Below are 20,953 nucleotides of genomic sequence, written 5' to 3' on the forward strand. Positions count from 1 at the left end.
GCCATGTCTTGAGGGCGCGGCGGAAAGTGAGGAGATCCGGAATCATCCGGATCTCGGGGGGTAGTTCGTTCCAGAGGGTGGGGGCACCCACAGAGAAGGCCCTCCCCCTGGGGGTCGCCAGCCGACACTGTTTGGCCGACGGCACCCTGAGGAGGCCCACTCTGTGGGAGCGTACCGGTCTATGGGAGGAAATCTGAGGATTAAATAGCTACCAAAAGCTCTGGGCTCAAGTAATTTTATTTGCATATCTAAAAGGCATCATTTCACAGTAACAGCTGGAATGACAAATAGGAACACTAAGTTCTTGATGACCCAGCTCCTCAGCCTTTAATAGTAGCTTGAGCTTAGTGAACCATTTCATTAATTTTTCATGCTAAATGCCTGCATGTTAGACTCCCTTGTATAAGAACAGGTCCAGTTTTTGGTTTTTAAAAAGTTGTTCATCTTAATTGCAGAATTTCTTAAGCAAGTTCTTTTTTGCACTATGCACATTCAGTAAGTTCTGTCCAAGTGGTGGGTGCATGAATTGTTTTCCTCCAAAAACTGGCATAGTCATGATTATTGGCATTCAGATTTCAGGTCTTGACTGAAAAAAAATATCCATGTAATATTTGTAGATACTCTGGTTCTTTTCAGATCACATACATTTGTAGGGTGGTGAACCTAACCAGAATACATACAGCCAAAAATATTCATGCATGGAAAGGATGATATTTTAAATGCTGGAGCTCCAAATATTCCTACTTGAATATTTGTGATCAAAACTGGGGCAGGCCCAATGTTTAATTCCTCTTGTGTCCAAGCCTAAGGGTGCTCATCTGAACAAATCTCATGCAAACCAAAAAAGTTGATTAATTCACTACAGATCAGAGTAGTGAGTGCAAGTGGTGGGTTCCTCTTGCATCCTCCAATCACCCTATATTTGGATAAGAGACTGAGTTCTCAAGACCATCCAATGAACTCCACTGCTGAGCAAGGATTGTATGTAGGTAAATTGGGTATAAATCTCTCCCATCTCTTCACAGTGATAATTTCAAAATTGTTCCTAAGTACTAGGAAGTGGATTTGTACAAACTTAAATCAGCTGTCCTGTGGTTGCTGGGAAGCAATCTCTTTTCCTATAGCTGGCAGGAGATGGTAAAACCATTATCCAGTTAGCAATTGTTTGGGGCTTCAGACAACTGTGAATTTTGCCACAAAAGATCTTCTACAATCCTAATAATCTTGGATTGTATATACACACACACTCATAAATATAAAAATGAATGACTGAGGCTGAAATGGTCAGGTCCTTTGGTTGAGAGGTGCTAACAGTGGAAATTGATATGTTTTGCCTCTTAGAGATTTAGCACACCCATTTTCAACTGTTTCCCCCCCTGAAAACAGTAAAAAAATGTACAGCTGACTTTTGGCAGCCTATCCTCAGGGTGCCAAATAAAACTGTGGGAATCACATGAAGCCTGATGTTTGTTCACCTCTGAAATACAAGGTCTTGGGGGCCAATATCTAATGTTTTGAGTTAGATAACAGATGGAGAATATATGTAGTCCAGATGTTACTGGACTAAAACTCCCATTTCCCCTGATGTTGATTGAAGAGATAAAAGTCATGGTTTGTTCTACTAGAAATGCCAGATTCCCTATTGTTTAGCTGAAAGAACTTATGTAGCAGAACTGAGAAAGAAATCTACGCAAGATTTAGAGAGCTCTTTTCAGACATGATCCACTTGGCTAGGAAATGACTATTACTCTGATTCAATACACATCAGCTCTTGGGTTTTGATTATTGTATATATGTGATAGTAACATAAGGTATGGCTTTATGATAGCTCTGTAAAGTTTCCAGATCTCCTATATTTTTATATATTGGTTGAATTAATTTGGAAAATTATCAAATATTCCCTTTTCCTCTAAGCACTTACACTGCCTTGAAAAATGTACAAGAGCCAGTTTTGTGTTCCCCTCTTCCACATCTTTTATTATTTATTGTGGTTGCTATTGTTTTATTATTTTATGTGTACTAGTTTTAATGTCTGTAAGCTGCCCAGAGTCATCTCTTATTCAGCTGGGGTGGCCTAGATACATTTGGAGGATGGTTACATGTATCCACTGTGCTGTATACCATATGGTGCTTCTCAAAAGCATTTGATGATAAGGTAGTGGTCTGCTTAAAGCAGGGGTCTTCAAACCTGGCCCTTTTATGGCTTGTGGACTTCAACTCCCAGAATTCCTCAGCCGTGCCTGGCTGAAGAATTCTGGGAGTTGAAGTCCACAAGTCATAAAAGGGCCAAGTTTGAAGACCCCTGGCTTAAAGGAACAGTTGGAAATCACTAAGCTTTTGCCAAAATCCTAGTTTAGCATTTTCTGTATGTTTGAGATAAATGTGTAAAGGCACCAGTCATGTCTAACATCTACAGAGAAGAAGAAGACGTGCTTCTAAATAGAGCAATGCCTCACGCACCTCCCATGGAGAGGAAATAAAGCTCTCAAATGTTCATGCTTTATTGACATGTCTTCTATTGTTCCCCTTTCTGGGTAATGGTAACATTTTTTGAGTAGAAACCAATTTACCAAGTCAATATATTTTTGATGGAATCATATTTTTAATGGCTCTAACTTCCACAGAGGGAGTCTTATAACAATATTGTGAACAGTTAGTCTGAAAGATAATAAGTGATTCATATATACAAAGTGATAAGCATTACAGATAGTTCTTGACTTATGACCAAAATTGAACCCCAAATTGCTGTTGCTAAGGTTGACATTTGTTAAGGGAGTTTTATTTCATTTTATGACTTTTTTTGTCACAATTGTTAAGTGAATCACTACAGTTGTTAAGTAACACAGCGGTTAATTAAGTGAATCTGACTTCCCCATTGACTTTGCTTGTCAGAAGGCCGCAAAAGGTGATCATATGACCCTGAAACACTGCAACCATCATAAATATGAGTCAGCTGCCAAGCATCTGAATTTTTATCACGTGACCATGGGGATGTTGCAATGGTCATAAGTGTGAAAAATAAGTCATAAGTCACTTTTTTCAGTGCCGTAACTTCAGTCACTAAATAAACTATTGTAAGTCTAGGACTGCCTGTATTTACATTCATCATCTAAACCAGTGGTTCTCAATCTTTTCTTTACCACAGACCCCCTTTAAATACCTTTTGTGGCCACGGACCACCAAGATTTAACTCAAGATTTAAATCATAACATTTCTTCAAGACAACATCACGGCCTCCTAGGGTCCATGGACTACAGGTTGAGAACCACTGATCTAAAGTATTTTCAAAATACAAAGATCTGAATTGTTTCAAGAATTTGGCTCCTGCTACAAGATACTCTTACACTGAATATACAACTGGTATTTGTTTTAGAGAATTAATACTTCTGGGGTTCCTGACAGTATCTGGTTGCCTTTTTAAAGAGCAGAAATGTGGCCAAGATGGAAGTTGCATCTAATCCAGCAGTCACTAAAAAAGCAGCCAGACAACAGAATCTCAAAAAAGATAAAATGTAATTAATTGGATATTTGTAAGGAAAAGAATGCAGGACTAAATTTTAATGCAGTGACTTAATACAGAAAATGCCACCCTTTCAACAGAATTTATCTTCCAATCTATAGGAACTCTTGTATATTGCAAGTATTTTGAGGTGATTCTCTACAAGAGCCATCAGCATGGCCAAATCTGAGGAACTGCTTATCATGGGATCCTTTAATACCCCTTACTTCAGTTGATAGCAGCTTCCCTTTCTCTAACTCTAACTTGGTTAAATCTATATATATGAAGAAGTAAGGTTTTTAAGCTATAGTGACTTGTTTCAAATATAAGTTATAATGGTAGGTTCAAATACATTAATTTAAACTTGATCTTTTAGGCGAACTAGATTTTATTTCTGCAAGACAAGGAAAGATCTGATAAGTAGGAAATTATCATGCTAGATGTTGTTCTGGACATTGTGGATTCGAGGAATGCTACTTGCTGAGATGAGCCACATCAAAGCATGTCCAGAAGTTACCTACAGAACACACACCTAGTAAGAAGTCCGATCATGGCAAATAACACCTCCATTTGTATCCATATACACAACAGGTATCAAATTATTATAAAGATTCAGTTAAATTCTACCATACTTGCTGGGACCAAACTCAATGGAAATTTGTGGCGCTTACTTTGAAATCAACATCTTAAAAAGCATCATTTGTAGCCTAACCCAGATAATCTTTCTTTCTTTCTTTCTTTCTTTCTTTCTTTCTTTCTTTCTTTCTTTCTTTCTCTTTCTTTCTTTTTCTTTTCTTTCTTTCTTTCTTCCTTTCTTCTCTCTCTCCTTTCCTTTCCTTTCCTTTCCTATCAGGTGATCACCCTAAGCTTTCTTTAATGCAATTCTGGATCAAATCAAGCATCATTTCTCTCCCAATGAACTATACTGACAAGTTTCTATCATTCTAATGATTATCTGAGCATTTTTGGCCTAGAGCAAAAAGACTTAAAAAATAAGATCTTTTCTACCTGGTATTCTCTCTCATTCAATCAGGTGACATTTGTAGTATAAATGAAAGCATATGCTAACTTGACCTACATTAGGTTTAGGAAACAGAAGGTCTGGACATCTATAATTAAGCTCCATAGCACAACTCTAATCCTTGGTCTACATACTTGAAGTATACGCAATGATGCATTACATCTATACTCTCATCTGAATCACAACCAAAGGGGCAAAGGCCTATTCATTTTGCAATGTGAAGAGCAAAGAGAAGCTTTGATAGGGCTGCTGCCCTGACGTCACACATCAGCTGCTCATTCACATGCACAAAAGTAGGGCCTGGCTATCTGTGGCTGAGCCTTTACAGGACTCTGCCAAAGGTTTTCCTCCTTTGCATACTGGGGGAAGGACGAAAAGAGGAAGAATTGGAGTCCTTTGCCTATATCTTAACTGACATGGGATTGAGTCACTGAGCAAAGCCAATGTTTCTGCTGATCTTTACACTCTAGCTAAGTTGACTCCAGGAGTTGAAAGAATTAGTAACTGATCAGAGAGGCCTGAAACATTGTGGTTCCATCAACTCAGAAATGCTATAAGGAAAGGAGTTGGGGCAGGCATCCAAATATAGTACAACTGGGCACTTTATTGAGGTCAGAAAAAATACTGTAGTATTATTTAAACTCCTCCTCATCCTCACTATAAAGTCCAGAGTTTCAATTTATCTCATAATTCTTTGTTTCAGCGTCCATTCTTCACTCTTTTTTCTTCTTCTTTGGGGCTTCCACTGGAGATTATTTCTGGGATTATAGTACTTTTTCATTGTCTTTTCAATTCTGGCTACTCCTGGAATTGTCCCTGAGTCAGAAATGAATTACCCTTCCTTGAAAATCCACCATTTTAATGAATCTGCAGTTTAGTATTTTTAATTCCCAATCAGGAAAGTCATATTAAACAGTAAATTTATATTAAACTGTATCTATATATATTCTTCCCTTGCTATTTTTCTCTTCCCTTTGTTGAATCTGTACACTATAAATTCTGCAGCACAAAGTTGTGTCCCTGATATATCATGGACATCATTCATTATAACTGAAAGATTAATAGAGACTTCTTTAATTTTGTTGCTTTCATAATATATGTATTAAACTATCAGTCCTATTCAGCAGGGCTAATGTCAAGGGGATGACGGAACCATAACCCAAGACTTCTGGAAACATCCACATTGGCTAAGGTTCTGCTAATGTAACAGCTCCATTCTGTTGCAAAAATGTTATTTTCAATGCCATGAATATAAAAACCTAAAAATACATCTTTTTTTCTTGTTGGTGTTATAAGTCCAAATAAGTTAACAATGCTGTTATTATAAACAGATTTAATCAAGAGACAATATATGAAGATAGAAACAAAAGAAATCCTTGTAAACATTCAAAGTTAAGTAACCTTAATCATTCAGAACCACAAATAAACTAGGACATGCTTCAAAGACACAAAAACTGCTAAGTGAAAATTTAAGGATTAAGACATAGAGTTTGTAGTATAAAAAGTAGATTAAACTAGAACTGAATTGAATCTAAATTAATGTAGATTGAATTACATACTATGGTAATATAAATATCACCTTTCTCAGTTTCCTGTGAGAAACTTCTTACTTTAATATCTCTATTGCCTAACATTGCCAGGAATATATCTAACTGAAATTTAAAGTTTTACATTCTGTCTGTTTCTACCACTTGTGTGGTTCTTGTAGATCAGGGCTTTTCAACCTTTTCATCCATTGTACCACTTTTAGGATTTGCAACATCCGAGTACCACCAGTCGCCTAGCAAGGTGTCAAAAACTTGATGACCCCCCCCCAAAAAAGGAAAAAAGTGATAAAGTACAGGCAGTCCTTGACTTACAACAGTTCGCTTAGTGACTGTTTGAAGTTACAATGGCACTGAAAAAAGTGCCCCACAAGCCACAGCCGAGCAAGACACCTGCCTGCCCACCCGGCGGCGCTCTTCCTCCTGTCAGAGATTTTCATTGTTGTGAGCATTTCAGTTGAGGATTGGCAGTGGGGGGGGGGTGTTTGGTTTTTATTCCCCCCATCTGCTGGGTGGTTGCAGCAGGTTTTGGTCACTTCACATGACCCTGGGACACTGACCGTCATAAATATGAATCCGTTGCCAAGCATCTGAATGTAAATCACAAGACCCTGGAGATGCTGCAACATTCCCTCCCCCGCTACCACTTTTCTAGGATGGTCACGTACCACCTGCCAGGTGCCAATGTACCACAGGTGGTACCCGTACCACTGGTTGAAAAGGCCTGTTGTAGATGATAGAATTCATTGTGATCCTGTCAAGCAGACACTGGTTTAATCTTGTATACTGTCCAGAATCACTATTGTGAGTGGCCATATACATAATTTAAATAAATACATAAGTAGTGAATTGTAATTTCACTACTTATTTTATATTTAAGCAGTACTTACAAAGTATGAGAAGGCTATGATATGAGAAAAACTGAATTGTGACAAATTATTCTTACAAAGCACTAGAACTTAGAATTATCTAATTAAGCTCTTGGCCTAGTTAGTTCAGCATAAATAATTCTTTGATTACCCCAAATTATAATAGTAGCTGTTGAAACAGTTGGTAAATGTCATAACTCAGAATATTTAATGTGGGGAACGATATAATTTCCTTGTGGCTTTTCAAGGGTTCCGGTTGCACCATGCTTCCATGCTCTGCAAGTGAATTTTTTTTCAAGTGACAGTTTAAACCACTGGGTAATTAAATAACTTTAGGCTCTGGTTTTTCTTTTATATTTCTCTCAAACACTTGCAGAAACTTCAAGATACTGTTTACAAATGTACTTCATTTAAAAACATTTGCATTTTAGGAATTAAGCATTTCTTGGTCAACCAGACCCACACAAAATTCCAATGATCACTCAGAATTTTCAAAGAGGCATAATTTACACAATCACTAACATGTCATTAGATCAACAGATTTTTAAGGTACAGATTTTAAAAGCTAGATCTACAGCATCTCTCCCTTTGAAGATAGCTTCTTCATTCTCCCAGGTTCTCTCTCAAAAACTCTTCCTTCTGAATCAGTGTATGATATTTTAACAAGAAGCTTTTAAATTAATTACAGTTGTATTATTATTGATTGGGAGAAATACTTTTGGGATTTTTGCTGTTTGGGTGCTGAAATAATCTTACATTTCGTAAAAAGATTGATTTATGGCTTGGCGTATACTACCGTATTAAGTGGTGAGCCTGAGGCAGCCCTTTCTTCCAAACCAACTTCTTGGATTTTATTCCTAATTTTAGTGCCAAGATCCTCCTTATAAACTACAATTAAACCATATTGGTTACTGTTGGATTGAACTGTTTTCTATACTTTCTTAAACTGACAAAATATTTTTACTGATATATATACCAACCATTTTTAGCATGCTGATATGAAATTTGCTGTCCCTTTGCCAGTCCCAATCTTGCCTCCATTTTGGCTACATGACTTAGAGGATATTGTGATAAAGAAAAAAACACTACTTTAACACCACCATTTAAGGATGATTTAAACTATTTCAACATACATAGCAGCATTCTGTAATGATTGAAATGATTGACCTGTATTACTTTGATTTTAGCAGAACAATGGCTGGATGACTCTAAAAGATGCTGTCAGGAGCTAGTGACCTTGTCTCGGTTCAGTGGAAACGAGGAAGGGAGTGTCATGGGGAAAAGACAGAAAAAACTGTTTTCAGACCATATTCCTGCCATGGTTAGGTGCAAGTGGAAAAAGATTTATGACTGCAGAGAGATCACTGCATACAGGAGTGAGAACCAGAGGGCTTTTAAAAATATTTTGCAACAAGCAATGAAGTTTATTGGTTCATTAAAGCCTAATATATTGGTATAAGTACACCTTTCCCAGCCTGGTACCTCAGTCTAGACTTCAAGCCCATCAAAATAGCTGGTGGAAACTAGTCCAGAAGGGCTCCAAATTAAGGAACGCTAATTTCAATGTGAATGCAGCTCCTTGTCTTTGTCAGTCCCCCTCTCCCAATTCGTTGCCTACTGAGAGGATTCTTTCTAGCCATGATCTAATTGCTCTTTGGTGCACAATTTCGCTGCAAAGACACCCACACAAGTTCTCCAGCAGAGGGGAAATTTCCACATTCTGTATCTGCAAGGCCTCCCGGCGTCCCTTTGCCTATTTGAATCTGGTGAATACTTGGGGAAGGGGGGTGGGATGCATGCACGCTCGGAGTGGCAGGTCCGCATCTTTTACCTTGGGGTCCTTCTCGTAATAATATTGCTGGGTGCGGATCCACCGTCCCACCAAGTGATCTCGCACAGTGTGCGCCAAGGCGAAAAAATAATCCCGCGGGGTGGCCACATTCCGGTCTTTCACCAGGGTGAAATGGAGGTGCCGATTGAAGCTCTTCCTGATCTCCGCCACATCACCCAACCCGGCGATGCCCCGCACGCTGATCTGTTTCCTTTTTTCGCTGTCGCTCAGCGGAACGGCCATCCCGGCTAGGAAGGTCGTCTGTCTGCAACGGCCCAGGCGTCGGAGCAGCTGCTCTTTCGGATAAATTTCCCTCCCGCTCTTCCCCCGGCTGCAGTCGCTCGCACGGCTAACTGGATGCGAGGTTCATCAGAGGTGAGGGGGTGGGGTGAGAGCAAAGAGCTGCAGCCCCGATCCTCCTCCTGCGGGCGGCTCTGGCAAAGCCCGGCCCGGCCTCGCTGCGGCAGCGCCTGCGCTCTGCGAAAGGCAGCCGGAGCAACTTTCAAAACAAGAACAGCCGGCGGTCGCGGCGGCGCTTCTATGGCTTCCCGCTCCTGCTCCTGCTCTTCTCTGTGTTGGATCGTCCCAAGACGGCCGGGATATTTTCCCGCGAAGCTGGGGAGAGGCGCAGAGCAGCAGCGGGCAGAACAGGGGCAGCGGAAGCGCGAGGCGGATCACTCATAGATTAAAAGCCATCACTTCGGTGCCCAAACCCAACGTGCGGCGCGCCCTCCTGCCTTTGCAAGCGCAGCTCAGTGATGCNCATGAATGCCCCGCTGGAAGAACTGAAAGAACAAGTAAGGAAGAGATCTATCCGGGTGGTTGTTAAGGAATCAAAAACGACATCTTCAGCTACCAGTTGTATTAAATCCGCTCAAAGAAATGACAGGAGCAGCCTCCGATGAATCTTCTCTGTAATCCTCTATGCTCGCTGTTCTGATAACAGAATACAAGGTTCGTCCATCGAGCGGTCTGACAGCTCTCTCTCATGTGACATTTTATTCGCGGTTTCTAATTTAGTAAGGCATCAGCACGTGGACTATCATTTAAAGTGGATGTGGCTCATGCCAATTTGTTAGCCTTTAGGACATCACATGATTCAGTTCCGTTAACTGACAGATGTCTGCAAATATTTGCTTTATTAATTCAGTGTATAGATCACTTACTCGACATATGACTTTGGGTGGCACCCGAACAAGTTAATAAAAGCATCTACAAGCTCCCAAATCTATGGTATCTGTATACTGTATCGACAACTTCCAAAACTTGCTCATATTCCACAGATATCCTGGCACCAGTAGGAAACTACTTGCCCCCAAAGTCAGAGGAAAAGCGGCAGAATTATTTAGTTTTCCTAGAATCAGGAACCAGTTGTCTTAATTCTGCATCATCCCCTGCCTCAGGAGCACATACCAGTCTGATCGTGTCTGTAGAAGGGAGGGAAGGCATACAATTGCACAAACAGAGGCTTCTAATTTGCCATTTGCCCTAAGGGAACCTTTCCTGAACTTTCCTGCACATTTTGTGTAATTGGCAAATAATATATTCAGAATATTAGTGAACTAAAATAGTGGCCAAAACTGTGGAAACCTTTTGGGAAAAGTGTATTTTTGAGGTTTGATGGCTAATAACGCCACTTTTTTTTGCAGTAGTACTATAAAATTATATATCAATGGAAAGATAATTTAATCAATTATTGTTCAATTATCTGTACTGTATTCTATGAAATGTTATAGCCAAATAACGAGAAAAAGGAAACACAACTTGCTTAGGTTGATATCGGGTAGCTTTCCTTCATCTGATTGTAGCCAATGAGCGTGAATGTTTAGAGAGCCAATCAGGTATCATCTTGTTTTGGCAATGAGCCAATCAGCTCACAGGATTCAGTTATTGATGTCATGTATTGAAGCTGAGAGGAGGACATTTGTCAGTATGTTACGTGATCGCTATCAAGTTGGTTGGGTTTTTTTGTGTTCTTTCATTTAGTGAGCTTGTAAAATGTAATAAAATTAAAGTAATGGTGCAAAGAGTTGACTGGTTGCCCAGAAAGCGATGTAAAATAGTATTATTAAGTGAACAAGGCTACAGTTATAAAGAAATTAGAAGAAAAATTGGTGGAAACTTAACCATTTCTACTGTACACCTTTCCCAAAAGGTTTCCACAATTTTGGCCACTACTGTAATTAGCCATTTCCAGAATTTGGGGGAATGTACCTCCTTGTTCTGAATATTATACAGATGAAAATAGGAAAAACCCTTGTCTGCTTAAAAAAGGGGGGTTCTATTGTCACAGCAATAAGCATTTCAGAAATGGATTTAATTATTTGCTTTACCAGGAACTACAAAGGTTAGTTGATTATCAGAAGAATGGATTCCTTTCCATTCCCCCAACTTCTAATTTTCTTAGAGAAAGAGCCAATGAACATGGAAACAGAAACTGCATTGGAATGAAGTGGACATGTGCTATTGTGAACTGTTAAGTGGGACAAGTTAGACCAGTGGTGGCGAACCTATGGCACAAGTGCCAGAGGCAGCACTCAGAGCCCTCTCTGTGGGCACGTGCGCTGTCGCCCCAGTCCTAGGCCTTCAGCTGGGTTTTATAAAATCTTTTCGCTTTAGGCCTCCGCCGCCGTGTACAAAAAAAAAGGTTCAGTCAATTTCAACTTCTCGCGGGGAAAAAAAAGATCTTGCAAAGTTGGAATTGATTGATTGAACTTTTTAGTCCCACCCAGTCTGCTGTTACCACCGCAGCCCATCCAATGGGCCACGCCCACCCAATGAGCCACACCCACCCAATGGGCCACACCCACCCAGCACCCGACAATGCATAAGTGGGTTTTGGGTTGCAATTTGGGCACTCGGTCTCTAAAAGGTTTGCCATCACTGGGTTAGACAGACAAAATTACTATGGCCAAAAACCAGCATAAAACAATACAATATACATTGTAAAAGGTATAGAAGTATAAAACTACAGTATAATATGAAAGGCAAGGAATGATTTTATATGGGGGAAAATACACATAAGATTCATCCTAGGCAATCTAGGCCTAAGTCAAATTAAGATTAAAGTATGTTTCAAATCTAGATTTTTACAGATTTTATATAAACTTTTAAAAGGCATATATAAAAATATACAAAACAAGTAGGTATAGAAACAGTTGGTGAGGGCAGAAGGAAGCCAACACATAAGCAAATGAAGAAATAAAAAATGAGGAAAGAAATATATGTTGCTAACTTCTTACAGGCACCAGATTTTACATATTGCCACTCAAAATGTTGCTACATTGTATTGTTTAGCAGTAGGGCAATAGAACCCGGAAAATCTACCAGCAAAAGTATAATATATGTGCTGCATAGATAACTGTAATATCAGCAAACCAGTTGTGTGTACTCACTTGTTTCTATCTTCCCAACTCCACAATGACAGTCATTCTGCCAAAAGTTCTTTTTATACCTAATCTAATAAAGGAGAACATTTGTAGCTCAGGGTTGAAATGAAGGGTCCCTCATGCTCTCTGAGCTTGCTTGTTTTCTTGAAGATGTTTCATTGCCCAAACTAGGTAACATTATCAGTGCTAGTTTGGGTAATGAAACATCTGCAAGAAAACAAGCTCAGAGAGCACCAAGGACCTCTTATATCTACTCTCTAGCATCCATGAGGGAAGGGCATCACAACTTGCCAAAGCAAAGGCTTAAATATGGTGCAGTCTTAGCCATAGTTATTAAAATGTAAGCTCATTTGAACTTACTTCCTTCAATATACACAATATACAATATACACAGGCTGCCCTCCATCCTCCTCCAAGCCTTGGGTACACCCTGAACCCTGGTCTGAAAATTTTGCTCATGTGAGAATAGAGGCAGAGTGAAATAACCTAATCATCTTCATTTTCTTTCAAGTAACAGAAGACACATAGTTATTACATCAATTGCTGGAATGTTGAGAGTTAAATCAATTCAATTTACTAACATTTAAAAAATGAAGAAGCTTTAATAATAAATTTGTTTAGATGTCAAATTTCTTTCTTATCTAATTTGCAGCTGAATTTTCCCAGAGATATCAAATTACTTTTGAGCTTAAGTATGCCGTCACTGTATTGTCAAACTACATTTAGCAAATGTATTGAAAGGTGTTCTCTTTTTATATAGACAAGAAGGACTTCCATTAAACTGGTGCAATTAAACTCTAGACCCTAAATCTTTATAATCTGAAAAATAATCCTAAATATCTCTTACAAGGTGATCCTTTTTAATTCATTACAAAAATCCAAAATCCAGGCCGGATGAAGTTTTATGTATTTCATATGGAGATAAATACAAAAGTGGCACAAAACAAAAGGGAGCGATGATTAAGCTAGAATCTCTCTTTAATTTTTTACTTGTCAAGCACAAATAGTCTTATGATGATCTTTTTTCAGAAAACAATGTGTACCTGCTCATGTAACTACTGAGAATACTGTATCAGACTAGGTCACATCTTATATGCTAATTAACTTTTTAATTCAATGAAATCCTTTGTTCTATTTGATTTCAGGACCTTATTCTTAGTACATAGCTATAAATTGTTTCCAAACTATATCTGGAATCAAACCAAAATGACATTCTGCAGGTATCACTAAACTCTATTAGCTTATTTTTCAAGGACATACATTCTTTTCCAGTTCAGTGTTTGATTTATCTTAACCACTGTCTTAGTCATCCTATTTGCTTCCTTTGAATAATTAATAGAACATTAGTCTTTTTATTACCCTGGGGAATTTCATCAGTGCTCAACATTGTTTAAAAGGCAAGCAAAGGCAGTTTTATAGCTTGCTTCCATCTAAAACTCTTTATTTGAAGGTCTTTTGGATTCAGTGGGAACTATAATTTATCAATTGAGTATAATTGGGATTGTTCACTGCATTGGTCAATACTTTTTCATACTTTGTTTCAAAGGACATGCCAAAGAGAAACAGCAATTAATAACAAATATCTTTTGACTTTTCACATATATTAACTAGAGCGGCAAGTAGACCAACTTCCTTCATGCCAGAATTAAAGTGCTCTGTTAAATTATGTATGAATAAAATATAAGAATATATATTTGGATAATCTGTAACTTTTCACTTCCACGATAGGCTACTACTATGCAGTATCTACCACGTTTACTCTATTGCAAGTGTTAATGTGAACCATTTCAGTTTTAGACAACAAAATAAGCAAATGCATCTTTAAAAATCAGGACCACAGTAGTTAGGGAGGGCGAGAATCATTCCTTTCTTTCCTGCTATTTCAATTCATTGTCCCTGCTCTTAGTAAAAACAAAAGGCCTTGATTGATATCAATTGATATTTTTCTCCATAGTTATATACGGTATATTGTCACTACGACTCTAGCAGCAGAGGTAAGTGTTCCTCCTCCTTTCCTTGCATGCTGCAGTTCTAACAATCCCTGCAGTGTCTAATGTGTTTGCAAGACTGACAACAGTTTCTAAGAAAACACAGATTTCCATATTGTCACTGTTTCCTCTTCCTAGTATCACAAAAGCACTTTGAAGTGCTTTATGGCTTGGGTCCTAGTAACATTACAGATCATCCGTCCCAGACAGTATCTGCCAGTCATACCCTAAAGAAGTAAGAGACTGGAAATGTCCCTTTTCTGTTGCTTTTCCGGCCTTTTGGAATAATCTGCTGCCCATATAAATATAGCCCTCTCCCTATCTACATTTAGGAGGGAACTTATGACTACGTTCAGCTGAACCTTTTGATCAAAATGTATTTGGGGTACTGCGCTAGCTTTTTACCAAGGGTATTTATTTAATTCCTCTATTGCAATTGTAAGTGGGGTAGCACAAAAATAGTGTTAAATAAATAAATGGTTCTTATAAATGCCATCCAGTCAGCTTTTGCCTTAGAAATTCTGGTAAGATTGCTGATGTCTTGGAAGCAAAAGGTAGGATGATGCAAAAGTTTCTGCAGATGATAAAAAAAGGATCACTATGGACTTGCATTGGTTCAAATAAAACATTTTTACTGCAGTTTCAAGTACATTTCAACCTATCCAATGATAAACTAGCTCACCTTTCAAACCCAGCTAGAAAACATGCTTCTGAACAGAGTCCTTGGATGGAAACAGCCTTAGTATTGTTGGAATTCTACTCTTAATCTTCATATAGTTCACCAATCTTTGTTTAGTGCAACAATATATTTACTTGTTTAAAAGAAAAGACTGTGAAGTTATACTTTAAAATTTTATTTGAAGTTTTCTCAATAGCTAAAGGAACCTTAAATATACAAACACTTTACTGAATTGATATATACAAAATTTGGAACATTCATATTATTTTAAACATGATCTAATATTTAAACCAAAATTAAACAAATGCACATAATCATTATTGGAACATTCAAGCATTTTTTTCTGAATTTCCAGATTATCTCTCAGATATAGGCATAAATGTTGGGAGTAGGAAGCTTTCTGGCTTTCATACAAATTTGTACAATCAAAAATTTCTTCAAGTATTTTATAGCTAATTAATATATTTCAAAAAACATGTATGGCATGGTCCAATACTGCCTTGCTTTTAGCCTATGCCAAAAAACTCATTCAGCTATTGCAATGACCCGTATTAAAAGATTCATCAAGTTTGAATACAGATAGTCCTTGCTTAGCAACTGTTTCAGATAGTGACTGTTCACAAATACAACAGTAATAAATAGTAAAAACATTTTCCAATCAATGCATGTACTTTTGCCCAAATTTCTGCACTTGACCATAATATCCACCAGAATGAGACTAATGCTTATGTTGCTACAGGAGAGAACTTTATCAAAATGGCAGCAACCAATGATCTTTGTGGCGTCTCTCAGTCATGTAGTTTGTTTAATGTTTGTATCACTTAGTAACTATTTCACTGGAATCAATTGTGGTTGCTAAACAAGGACAGCATGTAGCAAGATAATATCACTCTTATCTTTTGCTTGGCAGCAGGAACAAAAAACATTGTGCTATTTAAAAGTGAAAAAGACCATTATAGAATGGAATAAACACCAGAAAGAAATAAAGCTTAAGGCAGTCAAAAATCAAGGGAAAAACATCAACTGAATTCTGTGTGGGAATAGGCATCTTGCCCAGTTTATCTCTTCCAAAATAAACCAGTACCCCAAGGCTCTGAAGGATTAAAAGCTGATTTTCAAAAGTCAATCTAAATACGTATCAGTAAGAATTTAACAAAGCATAACAAAGTTTTTAAACAAATACCCCAAATTGTTACATATTTTAAAATCTGAATGCCTACAGCCTAACATTCAAAGGTACAGTTAAAAAGTTGCTTGCTTCTGATGTTTTATATGCTTGCATCAAGATGGCAAAACACCTGCCTAAAGGTTAAGTGCTTTTCTCATAAAGTACATCAAATAAATCAAAGCTCATCAGCAAATGTTCATTATAAATCAAAGGATATTTGTTATAATAATTTGGTTTGATTTCTGATATGCTTCTGCTTTTAGCTGTTATGGATTATTTTTTTCAGAATAAGTGTTTGTGATCCCAGGACAATACTGGGCACCTTAAACTATCAAACTCAACCACTAGCCTCCCTTACTGAAAGATGTCAACATTTAAAATACATATATTTTGCTTGTAGCCCTTTTTCAAAGGAACCAATCGGGTCCAATTTCCTAGATTCATTTTCCCCAGACAGTAAATCCCTAATATTATAGCATGTGAAGTGAATCCATGTAGTGAAGAATTGCACCCAAAGCCCAGCTGGTTTCAATGTTGTTAATCTTCTGGGCCAGCTGTAAGGAAAAGAAAACATGATTAAAAGTCTTGGAAACAGAGATATTTTTGTGGGCTGTTTAAAACATTGTGATCTATACATTTCAAGAAACTATATAATAACCTTCCACATAGTACATACATACCCAATTTGTATGCTCCCTTAGTTTTACTAAGTAGCATTTGGAATCCCAGGGCTCCCAGATTTTATAATGTAGGGGAAAAAAGAGGAAAGAGTATTTCTTGGCTGTAATATTTGTACTATTTGAATAGCAATAGCACTTAAGACAAATACTGTTCCATAGTGCTTTACAGCACTCTCTGAGCAGCTTACAATGTCAGCATATTGCCCCCAACATTTTAGGTCCTCATTTTACCAACCTCAGAAAGATGAAAGGCAGAGTCAACCTCGAGCCAGTCAAGATCAAACTCCTGACTGTGGGCAGAATTAGCCTGCAATACAGCATTTTAACCACTGCACCACCACAGCTCCTACAACCCTAAAATCTAAAATTATGCAGGTAACGCCTGATGAAGGTTTATCAAATGAGAGCAGTCAAAATAAATTTTGTACAATTTAAAACCAGAAATTTTATTTTGCACATTTAAGACTATTGTACATGATTCGTGGTAGGATGCAATGTTTGGGGCACTGTTACTCTCTTCCTGTGTTTCTCTAAGGTCCTTTACTCTGTCTCTTCCCCAGTGTCTACTTCTGCTTTTTCAAAATCTTTCTCTTAACTCAAAATGTCACCCCAAAATTCTAAAGAATAAATAATATTTTCAAAGTTGAAACTTTATTATTTTTTAAACAAACTGCCTTAATTTATTTTTGATAGATGTTTGCGAAAGAAAATTGTGGATATCCCTTTTCCTCTATTCTTTGTACTTTCAATATTGATATTATAATTCTACACCAAATATTGACATTAAAAATTACCTTAAGAATGTGATTCTTTGGAAAGCCCAGTTGTTTCAGCAACAAACTGATGTAGGTAAGATCCATGCATAAGAAAGGACGCTTTTCTTGTTGAATCTCCATTGTTTTACACACTGGGTAATTGAAAAAAATCAAATAAATGTAAATGCAGATCATTGCTAGAACTATTCCCACATAAACACTTTGCTTTGGATACTAAAGAGTCTTTGTTGGATTGTATTTTATAAAACTTCCTTAGATCTTGAGGTAAGCATATGAACAACGGTACTAATGGCTTACCTTTCTTTGCTGCACTTTCAAACTTCCTGACTGGTAGGATCCCCCCTTTTTTCTTATCTAAAGAAAGAGAGGAAAAAAACAGTTCTGTAGTTCTAGAACAGAAAAAGAGTGCAGTATTGGCAAAACAGCTGCCATTCTAAATGATTAATAAATGGTTAAGTAGACAGTATTGTGTGCATTTCAAGCACAACACTTTAGGTTTAGTGCTCATTAAAATAAGAATGTGTCTTATTTTTACAGTCTTTAACAGGGAAAAATATCCTGCAATATTCATAGAATTACAGAAATGAATAGACATTCAATTGGAATCTTTTTGTATTTAAGATTTCTATGTTCCGAGAGAGGTTTTTACAAATTATTGCACTAAACTAATAAACAATGCAAATACTACATTAACGAATTAACATAATCTTGGGCAGTTTCTGGTGAGCCATTATGGCAAACTGACATTCCTGTAGAATAGAAGAACACATTGCGGCTGAAATTGTACCTGAGCGCAGGATTTGCTGCTGAAATCTGAGATCCCAAGATTACCCATGTGTATTCTGTACAGCATTTTTTTTGGGGGGGGGGAGGCAAGCAGAAGGCAGGAATTTTTGTGTTTGGCTTGTGATCAACTGGGAGTCATGGGATTCCATCATGCTTGTAGTTGCTAATATTGCTTATATGGACTTTAAGTTCGACTGAGGCTCACCTCTTAAATCATTCTGGATTTAATTTTTTTTACTGTTTTTTAAAGATTGAGAACCTAGATTGGCTGATGCATGTCTCCTTCAATTCTTTTTTTAAAATTTAACTGAGTTAAAGATTTGTATTTTGTGGAATATATAACAAAAAGATGATTGCTGTTGGCTCTAGAAAGTTTTAAATGTTATTAAAGACTGAGATTACCCTTTAGATTTTATTTAATTTATTTATATGCTGCCCATCTTGCTTCCAAAGCGACTCTTAGCAGCTAACAGTTTAATAAAAATAGAAATGAAAACAATTATAAATATAAAAACAATTAACAATACAGATGATTTAAAATCACAGGCTCAAGTGGAGCAGGGCTGGCAACTTCCCTGTCACTGCACCAACTTTAAAGTTAATTGAAAGGATTCTTTCTAGTGAGAATTTTCTTTTGGTTACACTGTAAAATTGGTAAGATGACATTGAAAGCTTACAGAAAGAGGGCACCGGATGGCTATCTTAAAAGAAATGTTTCATCTATGGGTGTAAGAGGTTTTTGAACTATTAATTCTACAGAAGAATCAGGTGCTAAGGACATGACATGATAAAAAAAAATAGGGATTTTAATCATTTGTTGTAGATTTGTGGTCCATTCCTCTAGTGCAGGGGTAGGCAACCTTGGCTTTTATGACTTGTGGACTTCAATACCTAGAATTCCTGAACCAGCCATGCTGACTCAGGAATTCTGGGAGTTGAAGTCCACAAGTCATAAAAGAGCCAAGGTTGCCTACCCCTGCTCTAGTGCATGGGAGGACAGAAAATCCCCTGGCATGCTGGCAGAATGGACTGTAAATCCAACATCCCCTCTGCTTGCAACTTTCTGTGCTGGCTTCTCATTGACTTTCTGTGGAAGCCAGCAGAGAAGATTGCAAATGGCGATCATATGATTGCTAGGATCATGTGGCGGCGGGGGGGGGCAGCATGATGTTTTATGAAATTAGGATCATTACAGGCTGTTGTGACTGCAAACAGTTGTTAAATGACTGTCAAGGACTGCCTATATGCCATAGATGGATTCCACACCAAAGACCATGCAAAATAATGTGAAAAACATGTAATTGTTTCCCTTCTCTTTCTTATGCATTGTTTTGGATACATCTAATTGATTAATATTTTTAATTTTGTTTCTTTTTAGAATATTAGCTATTCCATATAGTTTTGGATAGTCTACAATGAATATAAACATTCCCTACATCTATCTCTCAGCCTATACTTAACCAGTTTGCTACTCAATGTCAAAGGATAGCTGGTCAAACTCTTTGCTGGTCGACATATATTAGGTTCATAGAATTCTTAACCTTGGCCTGAGAAAGATACACTTGTCATCACTCTTGTACAATGCCCTCCCAGATGAATGGACTGGAAGACTGCCCAAAGTTAAGAAAGCATTCACATTAGTGACATTTTCAGCCATTTAGCAAATGGCTAAAAAAAGTTTTGAAAAAGTAAAATTGTAAAATATGTCTTCTGTGTGTTGTAATAGCAGTTGATACATAATGTATACTATACCTCTGTGTTGGAAGCACCAAAGTACTTTCGTGGTGAAAGGATTAGCTGATGACATCACTGTTGCCTAGGGGACACCCAGTTGTGGGCTTTTTTCATGTCCACAATAATGAGCCCACCAAAGTGGTACCTGTTTATCTACTCATGCTAGCATGGTTTCAAACTGCTAAGTTGGCAGGAGCGAATGACGGAAATTCACCCCAGCACACAGCAGCACTTGGGGTTTGAACACAGATTTGCAAATTGTCATCCTAACCACATGAGCTACTGCATTCCATATAATTTAGGATAGGGTGACTTTTCAACTATGATACATATTAATCTGGCATTTGGGCAAACTAATGTGGGGATCTGTCCTTGCAAATTTTTACCTCAAGGATCAATTTTTCATGCGAAAAGCCTACGTGTTCTTGGGGACTGAGTGCCAGAATAAACTGATAGCAGTGTGAGTAAACTGAGTGCCAATCTCATTTGCACTGTAAAACTGGAACATCAGGATTTCCTCTATGAGTTTATTAGTTCCACAATAATCCTCTAGGAGTTTATTCAACTTTATTTATTTATTGATGCACTCAAGGCCTTACCAAAGGTTTATATGTAGGCTATGCCATGACATATGTGAAAGCACTACTGCCATCTATCACTGGCTTGGAAAGCTATATTTATTTGCTTGTAGTGCTGTAGGCTGATGTTCTCAGTGCCACTCGGCACCAATTTATATATTTTTAACATGGCAATTGTGGGTGATTTCACAGCACCAATGATGTACTTATAAGAAATGGATCTTCAGCTTATCTTTGGCTTTGTGAATATCAAATATACACAAAGTTTTTAGAATCTCAGAATCTAGTTTTGCAATCAGATCCAACTTTTCTCTGAAACTCAAATTCTCTCTCTTTCTTCCTTTACACCTTCCTTGTAACCTACGGTGGGCAAAACTCAGCCTTTCAATGCTATAGGCTTCAACCTGTAAC

The 20,953-nt window shown here is 37.7% G+C and overlaps 2 protein-coding genes across 3 annotated transcripts in view; both read right to left on the minus strand.

Moving 5' to 3' along the window:
• PYGB (glycogen phosphorylase B) overlaps positions 1-9,069 on the minus strand; it is a 43,542-nt gene extending 34,473 nt beyond the window's left edge. Inside the window, exon 1 of the mRNA XM_015812109.1 lies at positions 8,765-9,069. Coding sequence (XP_015667595.1) covers positions 8,765-9,007 — 243 coding nt within the window. The 5' untranslated portion in view covers positions 9,008-9,069. The remainder of the gene's footprint in view (positions 1-8,764) is intronic.
• A 5,696-nt stretch (positions 9,070-14,765) lies between these two features.
• ENTPD6 (ectonucleoside triphosphate diphosphohydrolase 6) overlaps positions 14,766-20,953 on the minus strand; it is a 29,295-nt gene continuing 23,107 nt past the window's right edge. For both annotated transcript variants that reach the window (XM_015812131.1, XM_015812122.1), the window contains exons 13-15: positions 17,742-17,798; positions 17,463-17,575; positions 14,766-16,542 (exon numbers count right to left, since the gene is read on the minus strand). In XM_015812131.1, coding sequence (XP_015667617.1) covers positions 16,459-16,542; positions 17,463-17,575; positions 17,742-17,798 — 254 coding nt within the window. In that variant the 3' untranslated portion in view covers positions 14,766-16,458. The remainder of the gene's footprint in view (positions 16,543-17,462; positions 17,576-17,741; positions 17,799-20,953) is intronic.

The sequence above is a fragment of the Protobothrops mucrosquamatus genome, unplaced genomic scaffold (assembly GCF_001527695.2).
Source record: "Protobothrops mucrosquamatus isolate PMUCROS unplaced genomic scaffold, P.Mucros_1.0 scaffold_57, whole genome shotgun sequence".
NCBI classification, from domain to species: domain Eukaryota; kingdom Metazoa; phylum Chordata; class Lepidosauria; order Squamata; family Viperidae; genus Protobothrops; species Protobothrops mucrosquamatus.